Below are 23,167 nucleotides of genomic sequence, written 5' to 3' on the forward strand. Positions count from 1 at the left end.
ACCTGGAACCCTTGGGGAGCTGCTGAGCCCACCAATGCCAAAACCTGTTCTGGCACTCTGGCCTGCCTGTTCACCTGGCCCAGTGGAGGCTGGTGCACATTGAGACTAGTAGGGTGGAAGACAGGGAGACCAACAGTAGGTGGCGCTAAAGGCAACAAGAGCCAGAGCCAGCTAACTCGTTTTGTCCTCACCCTCTTCCCTGCTGAATTCCATAAGAGCAACAATGAGACCAAGCAAGAGGAAGCTGGCAGGCAGCTCCACCCACCCTCTAGACTGATTGTAATTCGGAAGGAAGGCAAGTGGTGGCACACTTGGGTTAGTGGCGCCATGTCCCATTTCCGAGAATGATAAAACTAAACCAACAGTCTAACTCAGCTGCTTAAAACCACCACTCAGCAAGGTGACTGACAAGATAAAATAACCGCTAAAATCCGATCGCCGCTCCCTGCTCCTCCCAAACATGTATTTTAAGGTTCCATCTATGGATGGGGAAGGATGGGAAATTGCAGAAGTACAGTGGTACTTCAGTTTACAAACACAATTGGTTCCGGAAGTGTGTAGTTAACCTGAAGCGAACTTTCCCATTGAAAGTAATGGAAAGTGGATTAATCTGCTCCAGACGGGTCCGCGGAGTACTCAACCTGAAGCGTACTTAACCCGAGGTATGAGTGTAATTGATTCCGGAAGTCCGTACTTAACCTGAAGCATACTTTACCTGAAGCGAACTTTCCCATTGAAAGTAATGGAAAGTGGATTAATCCGTTTCAGACAGGTCCGCGGAGTACTTAAACTGAAAATACTCAAACCAAGGCGTACTTAAACTGACTGTATTACAAATAATTATTGCAGTTAACAACAATGTCTGAAACTCCCATGGTTCTAGGCACATTTTGAGACAGGGCATTTCATTAACACGAGCAGTTTCTGAGCTCGGGGCACAGTACTGAGCCTAAGATTTCAGATTAAAACTGCAGAGTGGAAGGAAAGGAGGGCCTTTTTCTGCCTCCCCACTTCCAGCTACTTTGTGAAAACTGGAGAAGAGATCCTTTTAAGAATATTAGGGGGATGGGCAGGGGAAGGACTAGACCATATGAAAAATGAACATAATATTTTAACTACAGTTTATTCGTTTTCAGTTTTGTATTCTTGTTATAAAAAGTGTGCCTAGACATTCTGTTGTTGCACCCATAACCTAGGTTTAAGGTGCCATTTAGCTCCTAGCTTTCATATATCAGTTTCTAACACTGGTTAACAGTGCAGTCCCCATACAGGTCTACTCAGAAGTAAGTCCACCTGAGTTCAATAAGGATTGAAGCATGAGAGGGGGTGGGAAGGGAAAGTTTTGTATCAAATTGCCGGTCCTTAAGCCATTGTTATGATTTAGATCTAGATCTATTGCAGTCTAGTCACGTGGTGTATATTTCTCTTGTTTCTACCCACTGTTTATATTTGTTATAGTTCAATGCTCAGATTGCTGATATTTGTTTAAAGTAAATAAAAGTGATTAGGAAACCCAGTGCTAAAATGTGTGTGTGTGAGGGGGGTTTGTCTTAAAATTAAAACTATCAGATAAAGCAGATAAGATCAGCACTAAACAGCAGGGGGAAACAATTGGCAATAAACTTCGTAAACCACCAGCAATAAAAACCAACCTTAAATGTCAACTCACCCATAGACCTTTGGGAAATTATTAATATTTAAAAGAAGTGGGAGACAGGGAGAGAAAGGACCTCCCTCAGTTGTCCATAGGGCAGTGAGGAAGACTGAGAAGGAGGGAGAAAAGGGGTAGAACAGAGGGGGTGGGGAGGAAGTGACAGAAGGATAGAAAGGGGCGTCTCCAACCACTTATGGTCCTTCTGCCCATCACTGGCTATGCCCCCCCCCTAGAATTGGGGTGCTGCCCGAGACAGATATGGCCCACTCCTGGTTTGTGGCTACCTAGTCATCCTTGTTGGTGTTATCATACAGACTGACTGCTGGGACCTCTGAAGGGTGGGATTTTTGGTTTGTTTTTTGTGACCCTGTTAAAGCTGCTCTACGAGGAAGAGAGCAGCTCAGCTCGCTCCGAGAAGTGTTACGCGCAGCTTCTCAGCATCAAAGCATGTTGTGACTGAGGGAAGGTTCAACATCATCTGAGGACTCCGCCACCCGCTGCCATGTGTTATCACAGCTGAGCCCCTCAAATACCCTCATCAGAAACACGTCCGTTTCCAATCCCGGCTAGGATCTGATAAGGCCCATTGCATCTGTTCCCCATTAGGTGCTGTGTGCTTGCTTCTTGCTGAGTTGGAGAGGGCCTGTTGCGCTGGGACATGGCGCATTGGCAGGATCCCATCTGGTGAAAATTAGGGAAACGATAACATCTCTCTTGGGGGGGGGATGTGCGCATATGTGTGTTTTTGTTTGGCATTGGAGTCATGTTTGACTGTTGCACTGATGGAAACCATGATACTTCCCCCCCCCATCTTTTAAGCAGGCCCTTGTCCAAGACTTGCTGATGGAACACTCATCACGCTTCGCTGCTTCTCTCCCTCCTTTCATCCACCAAAAACTGATGCCAAAAGTAATGGTACCCTGGACTCAGGGCTGTGAATCTGCTAGCCATTTTATTCACTCTCTGGGTGGATCCTGAACACGTTTGTGGGCGTAGCAAGGATCCCAGTAGCAGGGAGAGACGAAGGCCATCCTGCTCTTTGGCCTCACCTTCTCATGTGGTCAAAGGAGAGGAGGGGAGCAAGGGCCTTAGCTTAGTGGTAGAGCACATGCTGGCCATGCAGAAGGTCCCTGGCCTAACTTCACTCGCTTAAAAGAATAAGGAAGCAAGAGATCTCTGTCCGTGAACCTGAAGAGCAGCTAACACTCAGAGTAGACAGCACTGGGCAAGGTAGGCAGACTGACCTAGTGTAATGTCACCATAGTTGAATGAGCACATGTACCTGCTATGCATACCAAAGGTGCAAGATTTAATCCCTGGCATCAGGAAGCAAGTGGCGTGGCAAGCTGGGCTAGAATCAGAGCAGACATGCATCCAACTTTGCAAATGACATTCCTCAATTTGACAGTGTACTCTGTCTGAAGGGATGGCTCATCCAGGTCCAAGGTAAAGACTCAGATTCAGTGTTCCCAGACTGCTGGCGCAAGGGCTGTTGTGCTATACCAAAAGGGCTACAATAATGTTTGTACGATATGACACATTTTTTAGTGATGGTTCCTGAGTGGCCACCCTAGCTAGAATACTTGTCCTTGATGCACCCGCTTTCTACTTATGGGAAATTATCGCATATCATGAGCTGTACCCTACACTGCAAGAGGAAAGTTTGGTGAGAAAACCAGCCAAGCCAAGCCATTACCTCCAAGGGGATAGCTATACAGTGGTACCTCTACTTACGAATTTAATGCGTTCCGAATGCAAATTTGTAAGTCAAAAAAAAATTGTAAGTCGAATCCCATAGGAATGCAATGGGAGAAAAAAATTGTAAGTCGAAGCAACCCTATCTAAAAATTCGTAAGTAGAAAAAATCCTATCTAAACCGCATCCAAGATGGCAGACGGAGCTCCGTTCGTAAGTAGAAACATTCGTAAGTAGAGTTATTCGTAAGTAGAGGTACCACTGTATGTTTCTCTGCCCACCTCCTCTAAGCAGCCCCTTAACCGCCTGAACTTTAAGTGACCCAACCCACTCCCCACACTGGGTAGAGTAGTATGACAATTACATGTGGGGTAAATAACAAGGCCCCAGACCAAAGTTTTCCAAAACAAAATATGCTTTTACTTAAGGGTTTGGTAAGGAAGTGTTTGAGAAAATTGTTTTAGAAACAAAGCAATTTTGTCCTTTGAGTAGTTAACCCACAAGAGCAAATAAATAAACAGAGACAACCCCATCTAGCTATACCTTTTCAAGACTGCTTCCCTAATCATGCAAATACTTATCAGTTTACATCCCTCATTTTAGATTCTTGGTCCCTTCGTGGTCCTCTTCCGGTGCCTTCCTCCTAAAGTGCGCAGCTGTGATCTCTACTATGTTTTAATGCTCTCTTAAGTGTTTCAGACCATTTTCTAATTCTTCAGGTTTCCAACTTCTGACCACCTATCTTTATTTTCTAGCTTAACATATTCAATATTTTCACACACAATCTTCCAACTTTTTAGCCAGTCAGGAGAAGGGCACAGTCTTGGGTACTTTCCTATTTCCCCTTCACTGCCAGGTTTCTAGAATGAACCTTTGAGCAAAACTTCCTGAGCAAAACATGCCTTCTTAAACACTTCACCTTCTTGTGCACATTAGACTTTCCTGTATGTTAGAGCCTTTAAAGGAAAAAAAATTACAAGCCTAGTGTCACAACCAAAGACCCAGCACAAAACAGCTGAGATCCTTATTTCCTTCACATTAGCTTTCAGAAATGGTATCCCCTGACTGTCTACTCTGCCTAATAATAATAATAATAATAATAATAATAATAATTTATTATTTATACCCCGCCCATCTGGCTGGGCTTCCCCTGCCACTCTGGGCGGCTTCCAACAAACATTAAAATACATCAAATATCACAGATTAAAAACTTCCCTAAACAAGGCTGCCTTTAGGTATTTTCTAAATGTCAGGTAGCTGTTTATCTCTCTGACCTCTGATGGGAGGGTGTTCCACAGGGCGGGTGCCACTACCGAGAAGGCCCTCTGCATGGTTCCCTGTAGCTTTGCTTCTCGCAGTGAGGGAACTTCCAGAAGGCCCTTGGCGCTGCACCTCAGTGTCCGGGCAGAATGAAGGGGGTGGAGACGCTCCTTCAGGTATACTGGACTGAGTCCGTTTAGGGCTTTAAAGGTCAGCACCATCATTCCTACCGTCTCGTTTCACTTCATGGGTAGAGCAGGCTCAAATCATGATGGCCACATACCCTTGGGCTTTGGCCGCAGCTACCCTGTGCCTCCATTTGTCCCCTGCTCCTCCTCTCTCTTTCCCAGAGCCCAGTGGTCACTGTGTGTTCATCCATCAATGGCCCAGACAGAGGACATGCCTCCATTGCATTTTGACCTAATTTTGACCATTCTGCTTTAAGAGCCCCTGGTGGTTGCAAACTGCAGATTATATATTTATGGGGCCGACAGACATGTCCACCACAATTGCAGTGTAATAAATGTGGTCTTAATAATATTTCTCTATTTTATTAATCTGCAGTTAGATGGTTAACATGAATCTTATTTAATGCGCAGTTTTTCATGGCGGGAAGAAGCCAAGGCTCTTGATTCCTTTCTGGCCAAGGACCGTCAAGATTGGTTAATTGGCCCCAGCGACTTGGTTGTGCAAACCACCCTCACTGTTTGCTTTTCTGACAATAAAAATGAGCAAAGCATTGTAAATAAATTTAGCCCCTTTCCCCCCCTGACATAAACCAGATCTCCTTCACTACACGTTTTTTTCCAAATTTAAAGAATCCCCACTGGAAGCTACACTCTGTAGTTCTTTCTGGATTACCTCCCTCTCCCTCTCTGTCCCTCTCAAGGTTGCAGTTCGTTACCTTTAATGAGCCTTAACACACTTTCCCTTCCACTCTGCCCTGTCACTTGCTCATGATCGGCAGACCGCTGAGAGCAGCGTGGAAATTCCTTCCAGTTTCCGTAGGAGACAGACTGTCCCCCTGATGCAGCTTACTTAGCCCTGGGGTGGCAGAAAGGAAAGTTGGCTGTTTCTGGGTGCCCAGAGCTTAATGCTGGAAGGCAGCTGTGTGTACTGGTTTCAAACAGTCTGATCTCCAGGAGCTTAACCCAAGGAGCTGAGGCTCAGGCAGGGCAAAGTGTGAGTGTGAATAAATAGAAACTGAAAATAATATAGGGGTGTTTTTTTAAGTGGGGGAAGAGGCAGGACATCTGAGGCCTCATATAAACCATATATTTAAAGCAGTATCACACAACTCTAAACAGCCTTGGGATTCCCCAATGAATCCTGCGAACTCTAGTTTGTTAAGGGTGGTGTGGTTCCTATTCTCCTAACTGAGCTACAATTTCCAGAGTTCCCTGTTAAACCACTCTGTTTTAAGTGGTGTAATGCAGCTTTAAGTGTATGGTGCAAATGGAGGTCCGCTGCAAAACACCCAGGGTTCCCCCAATATGCCCCAAGCAGATGCCCAGGACCGCTGGGTGCTTGTGCCAGACCTCATCTTCGCACACCCTTGCCCCATGGCAGCAAACTCCTCACATCCCAGTGATAGTGGGGGGGAAAGGCGTGTACCAACTGTGATGCATGGCTGTGCCAACACACCCACATGTGATAAAACGGCCAATGGCTTGCCAATACACTTGGGCAAATGCAGCAGTGCCCCCACCAACTCCAGTGTGCTGTCAGCCAGCCCTCCCACCTACCTGCCTGTCTGACCTACAACCCATCCCATGGGTGGCCCTACCTGTCCGCTTCCTCCTCCTGCTGCATAGTCTCAGTGCTGCCCCTTGTAGAACTCAGCAGGGAGAAAGGATGGGGACAAGTCTAGTATTAATTGTTTCCACTTGTCGTTGGCTCTGGCTCTGGCGCCACCCACTGTTGGGCTCCCTGCCTTCCACCCCACCGGTCTCTATGGGCACCAACCACAACTGCTATAAGTGCTGCCCAAAGTGCAACATCAAAGGAGAAGCTGCTTGCTCCTTCGTGCTGTTACCATCACGCTGGCTCCTGCTCCAGCCCACTTGCAAGTCCCACAGGTGTCCTCATTTGCACAAACAGGCTTCTATGTGCACTTGAGTGTTTCAACTCAGAGGGTGGCTGTTCTTCTTCCCCCCCTCTTCAACCCCCCCCCCCCGCTCCTGTTTGTTATTCATCTGTTTACTCTTTGCCATGTATTATCCATTATTCTCCTGCTTTGAAAGAGCGCAGAGTCAGATGTAAATTGCATAACTGAAAACATATCACAGATAGGCTGCATGCAATCCTCCTGCAGGACTTGTCAAGCTTTTTGAAAGCCAGCAAGGGAAGGGGAGTGGGGGAACCAAACGTCAAGGTTAGTTTGCGACTGAAAGGGGAAGAGAAAGTAAGAAGAGGTTCCCATGGTTTGTATTGTCACATTATGGCAGATTTACATTTCCAAGGAACAGCTGCGTGTTAGTCTATAGTTAGGTGATTCCTTAAGGGCCAGCTTCTGCAAGAGTCTCACAAGCAACAGTGAAGTTTAACAGATACAAGAAATAGCCTGAGCAGACCGGAAGACTCATTGAAGACGATGGGAATGATGTTAGCATAGCATAGCTTAGTGCCAGTGTAAGAGCCACTGGATTGCTGGTCACCTATCTGAGATGCAAGGAGTTTAGAATAGGGGCCAGTCTCCCCCAGACCTCACCATGCACTCCTTTGGGGGGACTTACCCTGGCCTCAGTTCAGCCAGCTGCAGATAAACTGGGATGAGTGACATCAGCTGGCTTAGTGCAGGCTCAGCTGGAGATCTGCCTTTTGCAAACTCTGCTCATCCCGGCAGAACTCAGGTTTGGATTACCCACTAAGTCTGACTTGGGTGCTTTGAGTGAAATTTGTTTATAGCTTGCTACCAAGTTTTGCTGGTGCTCTTGAATGCTTAGAAGTTAGAAAGTTGTCTCTGCCTCCCTCCCCCAAGGCAAAAGGACTGAAATAGGACAGCTATCTCATAAACAACTACTGTAGTGGTTATGTCCACGGTGCATGATTAGCTTTACAAGCTGCACTGGCTCCCGGTGGAGTACAGGATCAGATTTAAGGTGCTAGTTTTGACCTTTAAAGCCCTATGTGGCTTAGGACCCTCGTAGCTACGGGACCGCCTCTCCTGGTATAACCCGTGGAGGACCTTAAGGTTCACAAATAACAACATTTTGGAGATCCCGAGCCATAAGGTGGCTAGATTGGTCTCAACTAGGGCCAGGGCCTTTTCAGTATTGGCCCCAACTTGGTGGAACGCTCTCTCACAGGAGACCAGCACCCTGTGGGATTTGACATCTTTCCACAGGGCCTGCAAGACGGAGCTGTTACGCCTGGCCTTTGGCCGCCCTGAGCCCGGTTTTCACTGGGAAGGGCAGGGTATAAATAAAAATTTAGTAGTAGTAGTAGTAGTAGTAGTACCCAAGCTGGAACTTCTAAGCTTTCAAGAAGGACCATTTGTTCCTCCTTGGCCAACCTCCCTTCTCCAAACTCAAGTCTTATACTATGGCTCCACTTTTGTCGTAAATATGTGAACCTGTCCATCTATCTCAGCTTAGTCTATGCAGACTTCTGCAGCTTGAAGCACTCCAGAGGGTGTTGACCTTCAGCCCCAGCCAAACATAGCCAATGGTCAGAGACATGGGCGTAGCCAAGGGGGGGCAGCTGTTTCCCCCTAGATCAAGTAAAACAATAGAAATACTTAACTAACTAACTGACCAATCATGTCAGTTCTGCCCCCTCAACAAAACTCCTAGCTATGCCCATGGTCAGAGATTATGAGAGTTCTAGCCTGACCACTTCTGGAGAGTGCCATGTTGGCTACTCCTGGGCAAAGGATCCTTCTTAAAGAATTCCAAGTTCCCACATTAAACTGTGTTCAGAAAAGACAGAAACAAAACTTTATGAAGTTAATATACTCAACACTGCATTATTAAAGGCATCCATAAAATGCAGCATTGAACTCTGGTAAATGCAAATGTTGCAAATTACTGCGTATGACTAAAAGTGGGTCATAAAAACACAAGTTTGCAGAACTCCTTTGGGGAAGAGTTGAGTATTAAGTCAAATTATGTGTGATAGTGCAATTATATAGGAAAAGAAAGAGGGAGAAAATAGATATCTTTTGGAGAAAGAGGGTGCAGAGTTGGAGCTTGCTAATAAATCTAACTGTATTTTGCAAGATTAGAGCAGCTTCCTTTATTACAAAAAGCTATTGTCTTCCATTTGGTTCTGCAGTCTATTCAGTGCCGTGGTAATAATTTAGTATTTTGCATTTGATCCACAAACAGTTATTTAGCCCTTGCATTGTATTCATGTTTAGGACTGAGCTGAAAGTGAGGAGGGGGAATGATTTTGCAAACAATTTGAAAGATACGTCTCCTTTTAGTGATTTTTTTCAGGGATTGCTTATTCAAGATTGTTTATTCAGGAAGCCCTGTTATCACTTGGAATAGGCTGTGTCTGTCCTCAGATGATCGGCTATGTAGTGTTATGTGAGATCCCTGATGGGCTGGGATCATAACTCTTGCCCCGTAGCATATAACTGCCCTGTTGTGCCACGGCAGTTTGAGCTAGGTCTGGAGAATCTGGAAGAGTTTTTGCTTACTGTTACATGTGTTTTGAATTGCCATTTTGTCCATGCATAGTTCTGCTTCCCCTGGCATGTCGTATTATGAAATGTATTTGTATGTTTGCAACTTGCAACTTTTAACCTTTTCTCCTCTTTCTCTCTGCTCTCCCCCTCTCCTCCCCCTCACCCGCCTTCTTAGCCTGCGACTGCCACCCTGTTGGCGCAGCTGGAAAAACTTGCAACCAGACTACTGGACAATGCCCGTGCAAAGATGGTGTGACGGGGTTGACCTGCAACCGCTGTGCCAAAGGTTACCAACAGAGCCGATCACCAGTGGCACCATGCATCAGTGAGTACTGCCGTCAAACTTTTTTTGTCATGGGCTTCTCCGATGGCATTGACAGCTTCTGCAGCTCGGACGACGATGACAAATTAATCAGTTGGATGCCTATCCCACCCATGGCATCAAACACATTGGTGATAAAACAATACAATTAAAAATAAACTAAAAATAAAATGTAAAAGTTAAAAACGTTTTAAGAACATTTTTTAAAAGGATTATAATTAGCATCGCCATTATTTATTTTGTTTATGAATCACATTCCATCAGTTATGCCGATGTGATTTACACTGTAATAGCATGTGTATATATAAAAAGTTACATCTATAAAACAGTTGAACTGGTTGCCTATTATATGGTTTAAAGCAACAGGGCATATCTAAAATCCAAGACAGATGCCAACTGGGATAAAGTTTTTAGAAGGCTTGTTGGAGGAAAGACTTTAGCAGGTATTGAAAAAACAATAGAAAGTGTCTGTGTAATGGGAGGAAGCATGAGAAGGCAGGTGTTGCAATGCTTAAAGCCTGATTCCAACATTGTGTGGCATGAGCCTTCTGATAGGGTAGATTCTGCAGGATGCCCTCTCCTGCAGAATGAAGTGATTGGTTGGGGATGTAAGGGATGAGGTGATCTTTTAGGTAGCCAAGTCCCAAGCTCTATATCACTGTGTAGTTTGTACACCAATACAGTTGTACCTTGGTTTTCGAACAGCTTTCGGACGTTTTGTTTCCTGAACACCACAAACCCAGAAGTGACTGTTCCGATTTGCGAACTATTCTTGGAAGCTGAACGTCTGATGGGGGTTCCACTGCTTCTGATTGGCTGATTGGCTGCTTCTGGTTTTTGAATGTTTTGGAAGTCAAACGGACTTCCAGAATGGATTCCATTCGACTTCCAAGGTACAACGGTACCAGCATCTTGAACATAGCCCGTTAGCTAATTGGCAGCCAATGAATGCCAGAAGAATGTAATAGAGACTGACAGGTTGTTACTGAGGATAAACATTCAACCAGAAAGTGACATTTTAGAGCCATTTATTTCAGATGTTTATTCTATCATGGAACTCAAGGTGGCATACATTTCTTTTATTATAATTTATATTTAATGCCTGCTCTTGACTTAATGTTTCCAATCCCCGAGCAAGGAACAAAGTAATAAAAATAAACAGTGAAAAGCAATCTACTAAAATTATGAAATCATATAAACACATCCAATAAACAACTCCATCATAAGGTAAACAAGCAAAACTGCCGCAAAAAAATTAATATTTCCAATTAAACCAAATACCTAGGCAAAAACAAACGAAACATTCAAACATATAAAAGCAGCTAAACAACCAGTGATCTTAACAACCATATCCAACCCATTTTTCACTTATGGGAGTCCACTAGAGTGGGGTGCTCTTTGTGTGAGAGACAGAGAGGCCCCCACTCTATGCCAACAGACTCTCACTCTGTTCACCCCCACCCTCCAAACTACCCAGACACTCACTCTGAGGGACCTAAATTGCTACCCACCAGCATCCACAACAACAAAAAACCCCACCACTACCCACAGTAGCAACAAAGCAAAAAGAAAAAAAAGTCCTCAGACAGCCTTCTATCTCGGCACTGACCAGACCTACATCTCCTTAGCTTCAACAAGGTGGTGGCTATATCACCTGCCTTTTGGCTTGTTTTTGTTTTCAGTATCCTCCTTGACATTTTCTTTGCATGGGTCCCCTTCATCCTGAGGTTTGGAGCCTGCCTCAGGGACTGTGCATTTCCTAGCGATACAGGAGAAATTTGGATCAGTTTGCAGCTAATGTGCAAATTTGCAAACTGAACCACAGCTGCCCTTCAAAAGCCACACTCCTCTGGATTCTGCAGATGTAGTTCTCAAACCTGTCTGCTGGAAGTGGGAAAGGACAGTGGCCAGGAGAGCACACATATGCTCAAGCCAACTAAGAAATTTCACCTTTTCTTTTCCAGAGATTCCTGCCGTCAATCCCACCTCTGTGGTCACTAGCACGGAAGAACCAGCAGGTGAGTGTTTATTCTGTTGAAACGCAAAAATGGGAAGACTGTCCTGATTTTCTGAAGAAGTGTGCATGCACACGAAAGCTCATACCAATGACAAAATTACACTTGCATAAATGTCTGCCCAGATTTTGGACATTTGGAGATTTAAACAACCTGGTTTTGTTTCTGAAGTGGAACTCTTCCGTCATTTTCTCTCTCCAAATGTGTCCAGAACTTCCTATAGCTTTCAGTTATGGAACGTAGGTCCATCTAGCTCAGCATTGCCTACACTGACTGGCAGCAGCTCTCCCAGATTTCAGACAGTACATTCCCATCCCCAGCTGGAGATGCTGGGGACTGAGCCTGGGACCTTCTGCATGCAAGGCAGATGATCTTCCATGCGACTACAGCTATTCACTTTGTTTGTTCCTCTGCTCCCTTTGTATCTTTCCATCACCGCCTCCACATAAACTATTTATTTATTGCATTTTTAGACACTATTGAGCTAGATGGAACAATGGTCAGACTCATCACAGGGCCACTTCCTATGTAGGTCAGGCTGGGTGGGGCTAATGGGAGCTGAAGACCAAAAGTATTGGAGAGCCACAGGCTCTGTGTCCCTTTCTCAGGTTGTCTGCAGGAATTTTGATGCCAAAACTGCTCCTAGCCTCAGGTTTTGCTCGAGGGCAAAAGTGACCAGGTTTCCACCAACTAAATCACATGCCATAGGTGCAAATGTGGTTCTAAATCCACTGCCTCTGGCTGCGTTTCTGGGGATCAAGTGTTTTCCATCACACCCATTGCTTCTTCCCAGGCACAAGAGATTCCTCCTCTTTGTTCTTGGCTGTTACATTAGTTACCTGTGGGAAACTATTTCTCTCTCAAAATTCTGCTGCTACTAGGGATGGCTGGATCCTCGTTTCTCTGTTCTGTGCCTTCAAGTTAAATTTTATGCTGTCTGGCTCCTATCAGGCGGATTGCTGCAAACTATACATTTGTGAAAACACATCATGCATTTTTCTATGCTATTTTCACTAATGCAGTCATTATTATTATTATTATTATTATTATTATTATTATTATTATTATTATTATTAAAGGCATGCTTTACCTTACTATGTGCATTTTTGTGCCCGTTAATCGAACGGAGAACTGCACTGCAAAAAATTCAGAGAAGTGTGAATTTCATAGGAGATAGCTATGTTTCAGTTTGCATATTGTTTTCAGAAAGTGTGAATTAGGTTGATTGGCTTTCACATGCGAACCAAATCAGACATCTCCCTCAGCACCCCCCCCCCCAGCCACAGAGCAGAATGATGCGCCATGGAGGCCTCTTTGTCTATGACTTGGGACATGAAATCAGACCTGTGCGTAGAAACTGCAGGTGGAGGGTGCAGCTGGAACAATGTGGTGGGTGAGACTGGGTGAGAAGCGGGGTCACAGAGCTCTAAAAGACCTGCAGTCCTTCTGAATTAGGCCACCTTCTCAGGCCCCATATATCCAATCTGGGCACACATACAGCCCCGCATCCTACCTAGAACAACAACAGCAGCCAAACAAACCAAAAACCACCACTTGCGTTTAGCAATCTCTCCTTATCCCCCACCCCTTCTCTCCAACCCTTTAGCACAATTGCTCTTTTGTGCTAGGAATTCAGTGGGAATGTTCTTTCGCTTTACCCCATTGCGTGGACTTCTTGCTGAATTGCTTGCGAAAACTTTCCCTTTGCCATTCTCTTCTGCTTTTCTTGCCCGCCCCTCCCAGCTTGATACAAGGGTAGGGAGTTCGTCGTCACCCCTGAACAGAAATGTCAGAAAATCCCAATGAAAATGGCCACGGGGGCAGAAATTGCTAATTCTGCATATTCATCCTATGTCCAGAAAGCAAATCGATCCAGTTGTGGTTGTTTTCAGTCTGCAAATGATATGTAATTGACTACATTCCCCCCCATTTGCATTGCATGTCCTATGCCCTGAGGGAATAAAATCCAGAGAATAAAATCATGGCAACTCCCTACTTTCCTCCAAAATGAAACTCCTCCCTTCTTCCCCCGCCACTTTTTGGCTGTTAGGCCTCTTAAGTAGGCACATCAAAGAAGGGACACTTCAGGAAAGGGGGTGGAGGTGTGGACCAAGTTTCTGTATATCTTCATTCCAAGATACATTTGGGAAGGAAAGATTCAGATTTTGTTTAAAATATATTGAGGGCTCTTATGAAAAGTTTTAGTTGGAAAAATATAAAAGGAACTTGATGAAAAACCTCAGCTCTTTATTTTTATTTTCAGCAGAGGAAGTCTGTTTAAGTGGCCCATAGAATTATCTGTGGTTTTCTTTTTACAAATGCCTGATTCTAGTTCAAATACCGTTATGTGCAGAGTATGTTGCTGTTCCCCAGAATACACTTTGAAGAGCCATATTCCGGGTCCACCCTGGGAGAACCTGGGTACTTGGAACAGGAAAACCAAGGCAGGGGTGGGGGGCCTGCTTCTTGAATAAATTTTAAGCAAGGTCCCTTTCAGAAAAGGCACTGAGTGCCCACTCTCCTGAGATATGCAGTAGCTGAGTTTACACTGCATTCCTAACTATATCTACGCAGAAGTAAGACCTATTGGATCCAATGGGGCTTACTTGCAAGTAAGTGGGTTGCAGCCTAACTCTCTGCTGGGAAGGTGTGTGTATGTGTGCTGTCATTTGTTTATTTTTAGAAAGTTTTAGAGACCACTTACGGTAATCACAAAACTATCAGATTGTTGATAACAGAGGTGCAGAGGTTGGCTTGTTGGGCTACGATCTGGGAGAACAGGGGTCAAATCCCCACTCAGCCATGAAAATCACTGGGTAGATTTGAGCCAGTCACTCAGTTTTAGCCTAACCAACCTCACAGGGTTGATGTTGAGAAAAAAGTGGGGATGAGGACAACTATGTATATACCATCTTGAGGTCCTTGGAGGAAGCAGCAGAGTTGAATCATAGAACTGTAGAGTTGAAAGGGACCCTAAGGTTGGTCATCTAGGCCAACCCCCCAAGATCATTGCCTTGCCTCTGCTGTGCTGAACTAGTGCCAAAACATCTAATACGAACAGAATCCTGAGAGTATGATACTCATTTCCCAAAGATGGAGGTGTAATTTCTCTAGGTGACATGGGGAGCCCCTTTGATGTTGAGTTTCATCATCATATTTGGGCCCTTTCTTTGAGCCCTGAGATCAGCTAGATATTAAGGCTGAACCCTTTCCACTTCCATGCTCCTTTCCCTCAGGCTCAAACTGGGAAATGTTTATTTATATACCAAGCATTTGCAGTATCTGACAAACCAGAATACAGTACAAGTGTTGACAATAGAATCTGTATCATTTTAAAAAAAAAATCCAACCAAAGACATAATCCTTTAAAAGTCTGTTTGTAAACTTGGCTCTGCAAGATTTCCATATGCTGCTGATTCATATTCATATTTAGAGATAATAATTATAAATAAAAATTACCAGGTTGTATCCTGAGCTATATACAGAAATGAAAAGCTATATACAGGGAAATGAAAGAACCTAAATTAGGCCTGTCGGCTAGTTGCAAGAGGTCTACTCTGAGGCAGATTAATATTGGCTATAACCCGCAGTATTTTAAGCAGGACATCCGGGAATTACAGAAGCCATCCCTGCTTCTGATTAGAGCCTGGAATGTCCAGTTTTTTGCTCTGGCGCTAGTCAGCTGGCTCACACCAGATCGCAGGACGTAAAAAATTTTTTTTTGTTTTGCGCAAATCAGCTGGCTTCCATCTGATGAGGGATTGACTGTTAGCAACTACTGTAGGAACTGTGGCCCTGGAAGAAGAATAGGGGGTCTGTTAAGAACCCCTTAACAAATTAATTAATTTTAAGGTGATATCATAGTGGTTTGGTGTGTGGTGTGAATGTGGCCTAAGTCTGGAGAGAGAGTGACTGGAACAACCAACAACAAAATGGCAAGTAAGAGCTGTCTGAACTTAGAATCTCTCTCTCTCTTTCTCTTTCTTTCTCTCTCTCTCTCTCCCTCCTTCCCTCCCTCCCTCCCTCTCTCTCTCTCTCAACATAAGAAAAGGGGGAGGGAGAAAGTTGTTGCTTGGGCTGGTCTATGTGGAGTGTGGGGCTAGTAAAGGGAGAGGGAGGGGGAGAGTTGAACACCTGAAAGGCAAGGGAACTGAAACAAATAGAGCACTGTTACCAGACACCTCAAAGAATCTGACACACCTGCTGTATGTTTAGAAAGCCTTTAGAGATGAAATAACTGGGGGTTTTGGGGGGGGTTGGTTTTTAATAAGGGGAAAGGGCTGCACGGATGAAGAGGAATGATTTGGGCTCCCAACACCAACACCACCCACCTTGGCTTCTATTCAGGCTCAGGCCCCATCTGACTATAAATGTTTATGGCTGAAAATGGAAGCTGCACGTCTAGTTCCTGCTCTGTAAATGTCAAGTTACACGGCAGGGCTGGCAACTGTGCCCTCTCCAGATGTTTTGGACTGCCCCGGCCAGCATGGCCAATGGATGGTGGAGTTGTAGTCCCCCACTTTAAGAGTGAGGCACCATGGCGGCTGTCCCTCAATCAGAGAAAAGGGAGGGCCTTCTCCCCAGTGGAAAATGATGACAAGAGCATCATTTCCCCACCAGCAATGGTAGGGCTTAGGAACATAGGAAGGCGCCTTATAACAAGTCAGGTCATTGGTCCACCTAGCTCTGTATTGTTTACACTGACTGGCAGCAGCCCTCCAATGATTCAGGCAAGGGTATCTGCCAGCCGTACCTGGAGATTGAACCTTGGACTTTCTGCAGGCAGAGAGCTATGGTCCTTCCTAGCTTATGAAGTCCCTGTCTCCTCCCTGGTGTGGAAGCATGCTCCCCTGAGGAGTTGGGGGGTGTCTGTGCTGCCTGCCCCAGATAATGCTTCTGGGCCCTTTGTGGGAGGCAGTGGCAGGGTCACTTTGATCACTAGTGAGCAGTGTGTACAGAGGAGGAATCCTTTGTAAACTCTATCACATAGGGCACACAGAAGATTGTGCACCTTTCACAGTGAGCAGAGGGATGGTCATGCCTTACCAGTATCTTCCATAGGAACCTCTTCTGTCAGGTCACATCTGTTTCCCCCATCAGATGTTAAGCAGGTTGAGAGCCAGGACATGACCTTTTATGTGGTGGCTCTGCAATTCTGGGATTAGTTAAGGAAAGTGCCCTTTTGTCTCTTAGGTTGTAACTCAAACCTCTAGTCCAGGCATCCCCAAACTTCGGCCCTCCAGATGTTTTGGACTACAATTCCCATCATCCCTGACCACTGGTCCTGTTAGCTAGGGATCATGGGAGTTGTAGGCCAAAACATCTGGAGGGCCGAAGTTTGGGGATGCCTGCTCTAGTCCGTCAGGCTAGAAATTGTGCAGATGAGGCCGGAGGGTCCCTCCACCCAGCCCTGCCTGCATCCACCACCTCTGCCACTACAGCAAGCTCTGCTGCCAAAAGGTGCCTCAGTGTGCCAGCACAAACCACTGCTGGTGAGTCTTTCACAGTAGGGAGAGCCATCTATCACTCTCCTATCCCATCTCCTGTATTCATCTACATCTGGGTTGGGGAATTTGTGGACCTCTACCATTGATGGCTTTTCCGTGCACTGCTCTGGTTCACCAGAGGTGGCTTAGTCATGCTGGCCACATGACCCAGAAGCTGTCTGCGGACAAACGCCGGCTTCCTCGGCCAGTAAAGCGAGATGAGCACCGCAACCCCAGAGTCATCCACAACTGGACCTAATGGTCAGGGGTACCTTTTACCTTTAAACGTTGATGGAGCTGTTGGGAGTTGGGGTCCAACAATATATCCCCACCTCCAAACTCCAGCGTTGGCAGCTGGTGCCCTTTGGGACTCGTAGGGCAGAAGGCAGGGAGCCAACAGTAAATGGAGCAGGAACCAATGACAGACGGAGACAATTAATTCTAGTTTTATCACCATACTTCTCCCTGCTGAGTTCTGCAAGGGCAGTACTTAGACCAAGGAAGAGGAAGCTGACACGACTGGTTGAAAGCAAGAAGGCAACCTGAGATTGGTGTGGCAGTGCCCCATTTCACCCTAATGGACCATCCTCCATTGCATTCTCCAGCTTTATCTCTTTCTCTCTCTGATTCCTGACATTTCTGTCTAATATAAACCACAAATAGAAGTAAGAACTCCCATTTCACAAGGGCAGGTAGGTATAAAAGATCACTGACTTCCCTTATAAGGCAACTAAGAAACTGAATATTGTAGCAGCAGCAGCAGCAGCAGCAACTACAACTACAACTACTACAACAACTACAACAATAGAAAGAAGAAGTTGATGTTGTTAAACAGGGAGTAAAATTTGCATGAACTACCTGCATCGGCCCAAATTGGATGACCAGGGATCATAGAATTGTAGAGTTGAAAGGGTCATTTAGTTCAGCCCCCTGCAATGTAGGAATCTTTTGCCCAATGTGGGGCTTGAACCCACGACTCTGAGATTAAGTGCCGCGTGCTCTACTAATTACTGAGTCAGATCATTGGCTCTGTCTAGCTCAGTAGTGTCTACACTGAAGGGCAGCAGCTCTCCAGGATTTCAGATGGGGATCTCTCTCACACGCACACACACACACTCCTCAATGCTTTGTTATGCCCACAATTCTACTGTGTATGGCTCTAGAAGGAATTCGGCAGTAAAAAGATTTGCAGCCATAACACCTAATTAAGTTACATCTCTTTTTAAAACAAAATATTCCTTTAAAAGAAAAAAGGCAGGAGAAATAAACCAGATGTGCAAACTCACTCGGACTTTCTTCTTTCATATTATACAAGCAAAGGAGAGACACACATAGAGAGCCGGTGCCAAGTTCAAAGAGTGAAAAACATTTCATGAAAGTTAATGGAAGTGGAGCCCAGCAGCCCTCCTGTTATGCCAACTATGGATATCTTCCACTTTCTCTTTCACATCCACACTTACTCAGCTGCCGCTGATATACACATGCTAGGCCTCTCCACCTCTCACCTTTTCAATCTGCCCCACCTGCATGTATGCTCACTTGGGCATGCTACTAGCTTGCCGACTGTTGAGCCGGCACAGACTTTTCCCACAGAGGAAGGCTTGCTTAGGAATCTGAATTTTTCAGAAGTCTTGAGAAAGTCCCCCACAAACCAACCTCCAGAAATTACTAGAGGCTGTGGCTGCAATTGCCGCCCTAGTCTGCTACCTCATTCTACCTTGTTGAACGGCTTGCACACACACAAAAACACAATAAAGACACGTTTAAAATCTGCAGGACAGCCATAGGTAGGACACACACCCCGGGGGGGGGGGGGGAGGTTGTGCACAGTTTCTCTCCATGTCCTTCTCAAACACCGGCTTGCACACTCACACAGGCATTATGTATGGAAAAGAAAGTGTACACACACACACACACACACACACACACACACACACACACACACCAGTCTTCTGCCTGTCTTTTCTTTGCTCATACACCCTGACACCAAATGGCACCTATTTCCTTTCAGTGCTCACCTGGATGCGTGCCACAAAATGGGTTCCCCCCCCCCCACCAAGCGCAGTGGTGCATTCATATCATTCCTCTGGTGGTGGTGAAGGTGCCTAGCTGGGCCACTGAGACTTGCTTAAGTGGAAAAAGGAGTTTGGGTGCCATGGAATAAAGGTGCTAGGCAGGTTGCGGGGGAGAGATGCAGATGTGGAGAGAAAAAAGCAATTTGGGAGAGGCTTGCTTTGGCAGTAGGTTCACGGAGGAAAGAGTTGGGGCGGTGGGGTGAGGTAGGGGAGGGCAGCCGTTTTATTGACGTCTGTTTCTAATCTTATTTTCCCCTTCTGCTCCAATAAAGCTTTTATGTTACAATACAGGTGAGCAGCACAGACTTAGCAAATGTTAAAGAGCTCCCACCCCCCACCCCAATACAACCTCTCTGGTGTGTTCTTGGAGGGGGGGGTTCCCTCCCTGAAGAGGAAAAAATGAATAGGGCACCTTGAACGTAAGAAGAATTATATAGGAGCCCAGAATATAATCTGGTGTCATGTTGTCCCCAGTGCTACTGTTCAGATTTCCACTTTGCAAAGCAATTCACAAGCCAAAACACAGCTCTCTTTCGAAACCCACACTTCTCTGAAATTTGCAGTGCAGTTCTCTTACCGAAGAGTGGGCACAGAAATGTGTATATTGATGGAAAGTGCTTGCAAAAAAAGTGTGTATTAATAGAAATAACATTTAAAAATGGATGCAGTTAAGGGGAAATGGCTTGCAAAAACGCATATAAATAGGCAGAAATAATAATTTTTATGCAGTTTTTTTTTTAAAGCTAGTGCAAATATATGCACGAGCAGAAATAGGGCAAACTGGACTTAAGATTAGAAAAAACGAAAAACTGTGAAAGCAAAATTGACAGATTCATGAATAACACTTATTACATTTGTTAGTTGCTGTATAGAAAAAAATAAACCTCAATAAAACACAGATTAACATATTGAGCTGTCATTAAAGCAAACACAACCTATGGCAGGATAAATGTTGTTTAATCACCCTTATTAAAGAGTCATGTCTTCACCAAGTGCCTGAAATCCACCTTGCTTGACAGGGCATTCCGCAGAAGCCTAGTTAACACGTGCTTTGTCTCGCAAGGTTGGGGAAGAAACATAGCTCAGTGGTAAAACGTCTGCTTTACATGCAGAAGGTCCCAGGTTCAATGCCTGGCATCTCCGGGTAGGACTGGGAGTAAACCATGGTTGACATCCCTGAGAGTCACTGCTGGTCAGTGTGGGGAGTACTGAGCTAGATGGACCAAGGATCTGACTCAGTATAAGGCAGCTTTCTATGTTCCTAAGGCCACAGGATCTGAGCAGGGACTCAGTTAATGATTGGAGTCTTCAAAAAGGACCCTATAGAAGTTGTTGGTGCTTCAGATAGCCAGGCCATAACACCAGGAGTTGAAGGTGATGCCCACAATGCTATGTTATCCTTTGGAACCAAGAAGACAACTTTAAATTAGCCAACAATGAGCTTGTCCACACTTCTGCTTGTCCTAGAAAGCATGGGTCCAAGAGGTTTTCTGCTTGTCATGTGTTTTCTAGGCACAAGTCTGAGTGGTTTTCTGTTTGCTACACTGCTTTCACCAGGAAAATCCACTCTTTACCGATGAATCGGAGCAAACGTCAAACCACGAAAAACCCAGCTTGACATTTCCTCCAATTCTGTGGTAAAGAAAGGTTTTCCCTGGGGGGAAAGCAGCAGGACAAGTGGAAGTGTGGACGAGCCCAGTATCAGATCACCTTGAATGAATGAATCAGTTTTCTTAATCTTCCAACCGGGCAACCATTGCATTGGAATTGCCGCAAATGGGCAGGATAGAATTTGCAGAATTGAAGCAATGGCATGGTTTTCTGAAAGTTTGAAAGAATCATGGGTGGGGGCAGGGAGGGGGAAATCGCCAGACCAGCAGCTGGCAAGGGATTGTGGTGCTTACGAAGCAGCTTCTCTGATGCCCGTCCAACCCCATTTGACACTTTTATAGGGTTGTACCTCATGATGGATACGCTAGCGTGAGTGAGCTGATCCTCAGCTTTCCACATTTGGAAATCTGTTTGATTTGAGCTTTCCCTTTACAATCTCATTGCATTGCCCCTTTAGCTCTTTTATGGACTCTGTTCTTAACTTATATACTCTTGCTCTTCTCCTTTCCCTTCACATTCAAGCAGTCTTAGGCCTACGATGGTGGTGCAAAAAAAAAAAAATCTGTCTCATTTAGCACAGAGGCAGGCGTCTGTCTACTGCTGCACCTAGACAAGGCAGCAGGTGGAACTCATCCCCATCTCCATCCCCTGGGCTTGGTGTTCCTGCATTGCTTCAGGTATAGTTCTTAAAGCAGCAGCACCTTTGATGCCCGCCAAGATCCAAGGTGGCCAAAGTGAAATTGCCAGAGGAAATGAAAGGAACAAATCCTCTGTCTAGTTAGCAAGCTGTTGGATTAGGTTGGCAACCCAGTAAGCCCACAGCGGTGAGTCAGTCCATCATACCTGAAAGCAGCCAATCAGCCTGTAAACAGAGCCACATGTATATGCTAAGAGAAGACTCGTCAACGTTGTGCCCTTCAGGTGTCATTGGACATTGTTAACTCTCAAGAGCCCCAGCCAGCATGGCCAATGATCAGGGATGATGGAAGCTCTAGTCTGAATGATCAGGGATGGTGGAAGCTCTAGTCTGAACAACTTCCCCAAAGGCACCATATTGGATGTTGGCTACGCCTGTGCTGGATTAAGACCTTTAGAGGCCCTAAGCATGTTTCTGAGCACAATTCAAAGTGTTGGTGCTGACCTTTAAAGCCCTAAATGGCCTCGGTCCTGTATACCTGAAGGAGCGTCTCCACCCCCATCATTCTGCCCAGGCACTGAGGTCCAGCACCCAAGGGCCTTCTGGCAGTTCCCTCACTGCGAGAAGCAAAGCTACAGAGAACCAGGCAGAGGGCCTTCTCGGTAGTGGCACCCACCCTGTGGAACGCCCTCCCATCAGATGTCAAAGAGAATAACAACTACCAGACTTTTAGAAGACATCTGAAGACAGCCCTGCTTTTAATGTTTAACAGATTATTGTATTTTAATCTGTTGGAAGCCACCCAGAGTGGCTGGGGAGGCCCAGCCAGATGGGCGGGGTATAAAAAATAATATATTATTATTATTATTATTATTATTATTATTATTATTATTATTAAAAGATTTTGGTGCCCCCAAATCATATCTAATTCAAAATATAAACACTAATAAACCACAAAATAATATTTTATTTTTTAAAATGAAACCATACGAAAGTCTTTGAACAGATCCTCAAGACTAATCTTACGTAACCCATCTGCTTCTATACTCAGTAGAGATAAGGCAGGCAGTCAGCCTTGTTGCATGGGTTTTTTTTATATACTTCTGCTGAGAAAATGAATGCTCAACTGAGCAATTCATGACCAACCATGTTAAAAATCCAGCAACTGAAAATTTCTGTGCTGCCCCCCTTCCCTTGATACCCTAAGCACATGCTTATTTTGCTTAATGGTTAATCTGGCCCTGCACACTTGCTAACCATTGGCCATGCTGTCTAAAGCTGATGGGAATGGAAGCCCAACCACATCTGGAGGGCCAGAGGTTCCACATCCCTGGTTTGCACAATGCCAGGTCCTTCTCCTTCTTTCAGAATTGATTTGTATGAGAGACATTCAGATTCCTTTGTTTCTAGTCCTTAGAGCACTGCAATGCAGAGTTTAACAATATAACAGTGAGACAAGGTAGCAGAAATAAATATAATAATTTTATTATTTATACCCCACCCATCTGGCTTGGTTGCCCCAGCCAATCTGAGCAGCTTCCAACATGTCTAAAAGCATGATATAACATCAAACATTTTACAAACTGCCCAGTACAGGGCTGCCTTCAGATGTCTTCTAAAAGTTGTGTAGTTCTTTATCTCCATGACATCTGATGGGAGTGCGTTCCACAAGGAGGGCGCCAGAAAAAAACTACAGAATGAACAAACATAGAAAGCTGAATTTCCTGGGCAAATCACACCTTGTCCTTTAAGAGGGAGGGGTTATTGCTCTTAGCAAAT

General features: G+C 45.1%; 1 protein-coding gene across 1 annotated transcript in view; it reads left to right on the forward strand.

Moving 5' to 3' along the window:
- The window catches only part of NTN3 (netrin 3), a 127,249-nt gene that overhangs the window by 80,002 nt on the left and 24,080 nt on the right, over positions 1-23,167 (forward strand). Inside the window, exons 5-6 of the mRNA XM_035131239.2 lie at positions 9,418-9,567; positions 11,529-11,582. Coding sequence (XP_034987130.1) covers positions 9,418-9,567; positions 11,529-11,582 — 204 coding nt within the window. The remainder of the gene's footprint in view (positions 1-9,417; positions 9,568-11,528; positions 11,583-23,167) is intronic.

Source organism: Zootoca vivipara, chromosome 14 (genome assembly GCF_963506605.1).
Source record: "Zootoca vivipara chromosome 14, rZooViv1.1, whole genome shotgun sequence".
NCBI lineage: Eukaryota > Metazoa > Chordata > Lepidosauria > Squamata > Lacertidae > Zootoca > Zootoca vivipara.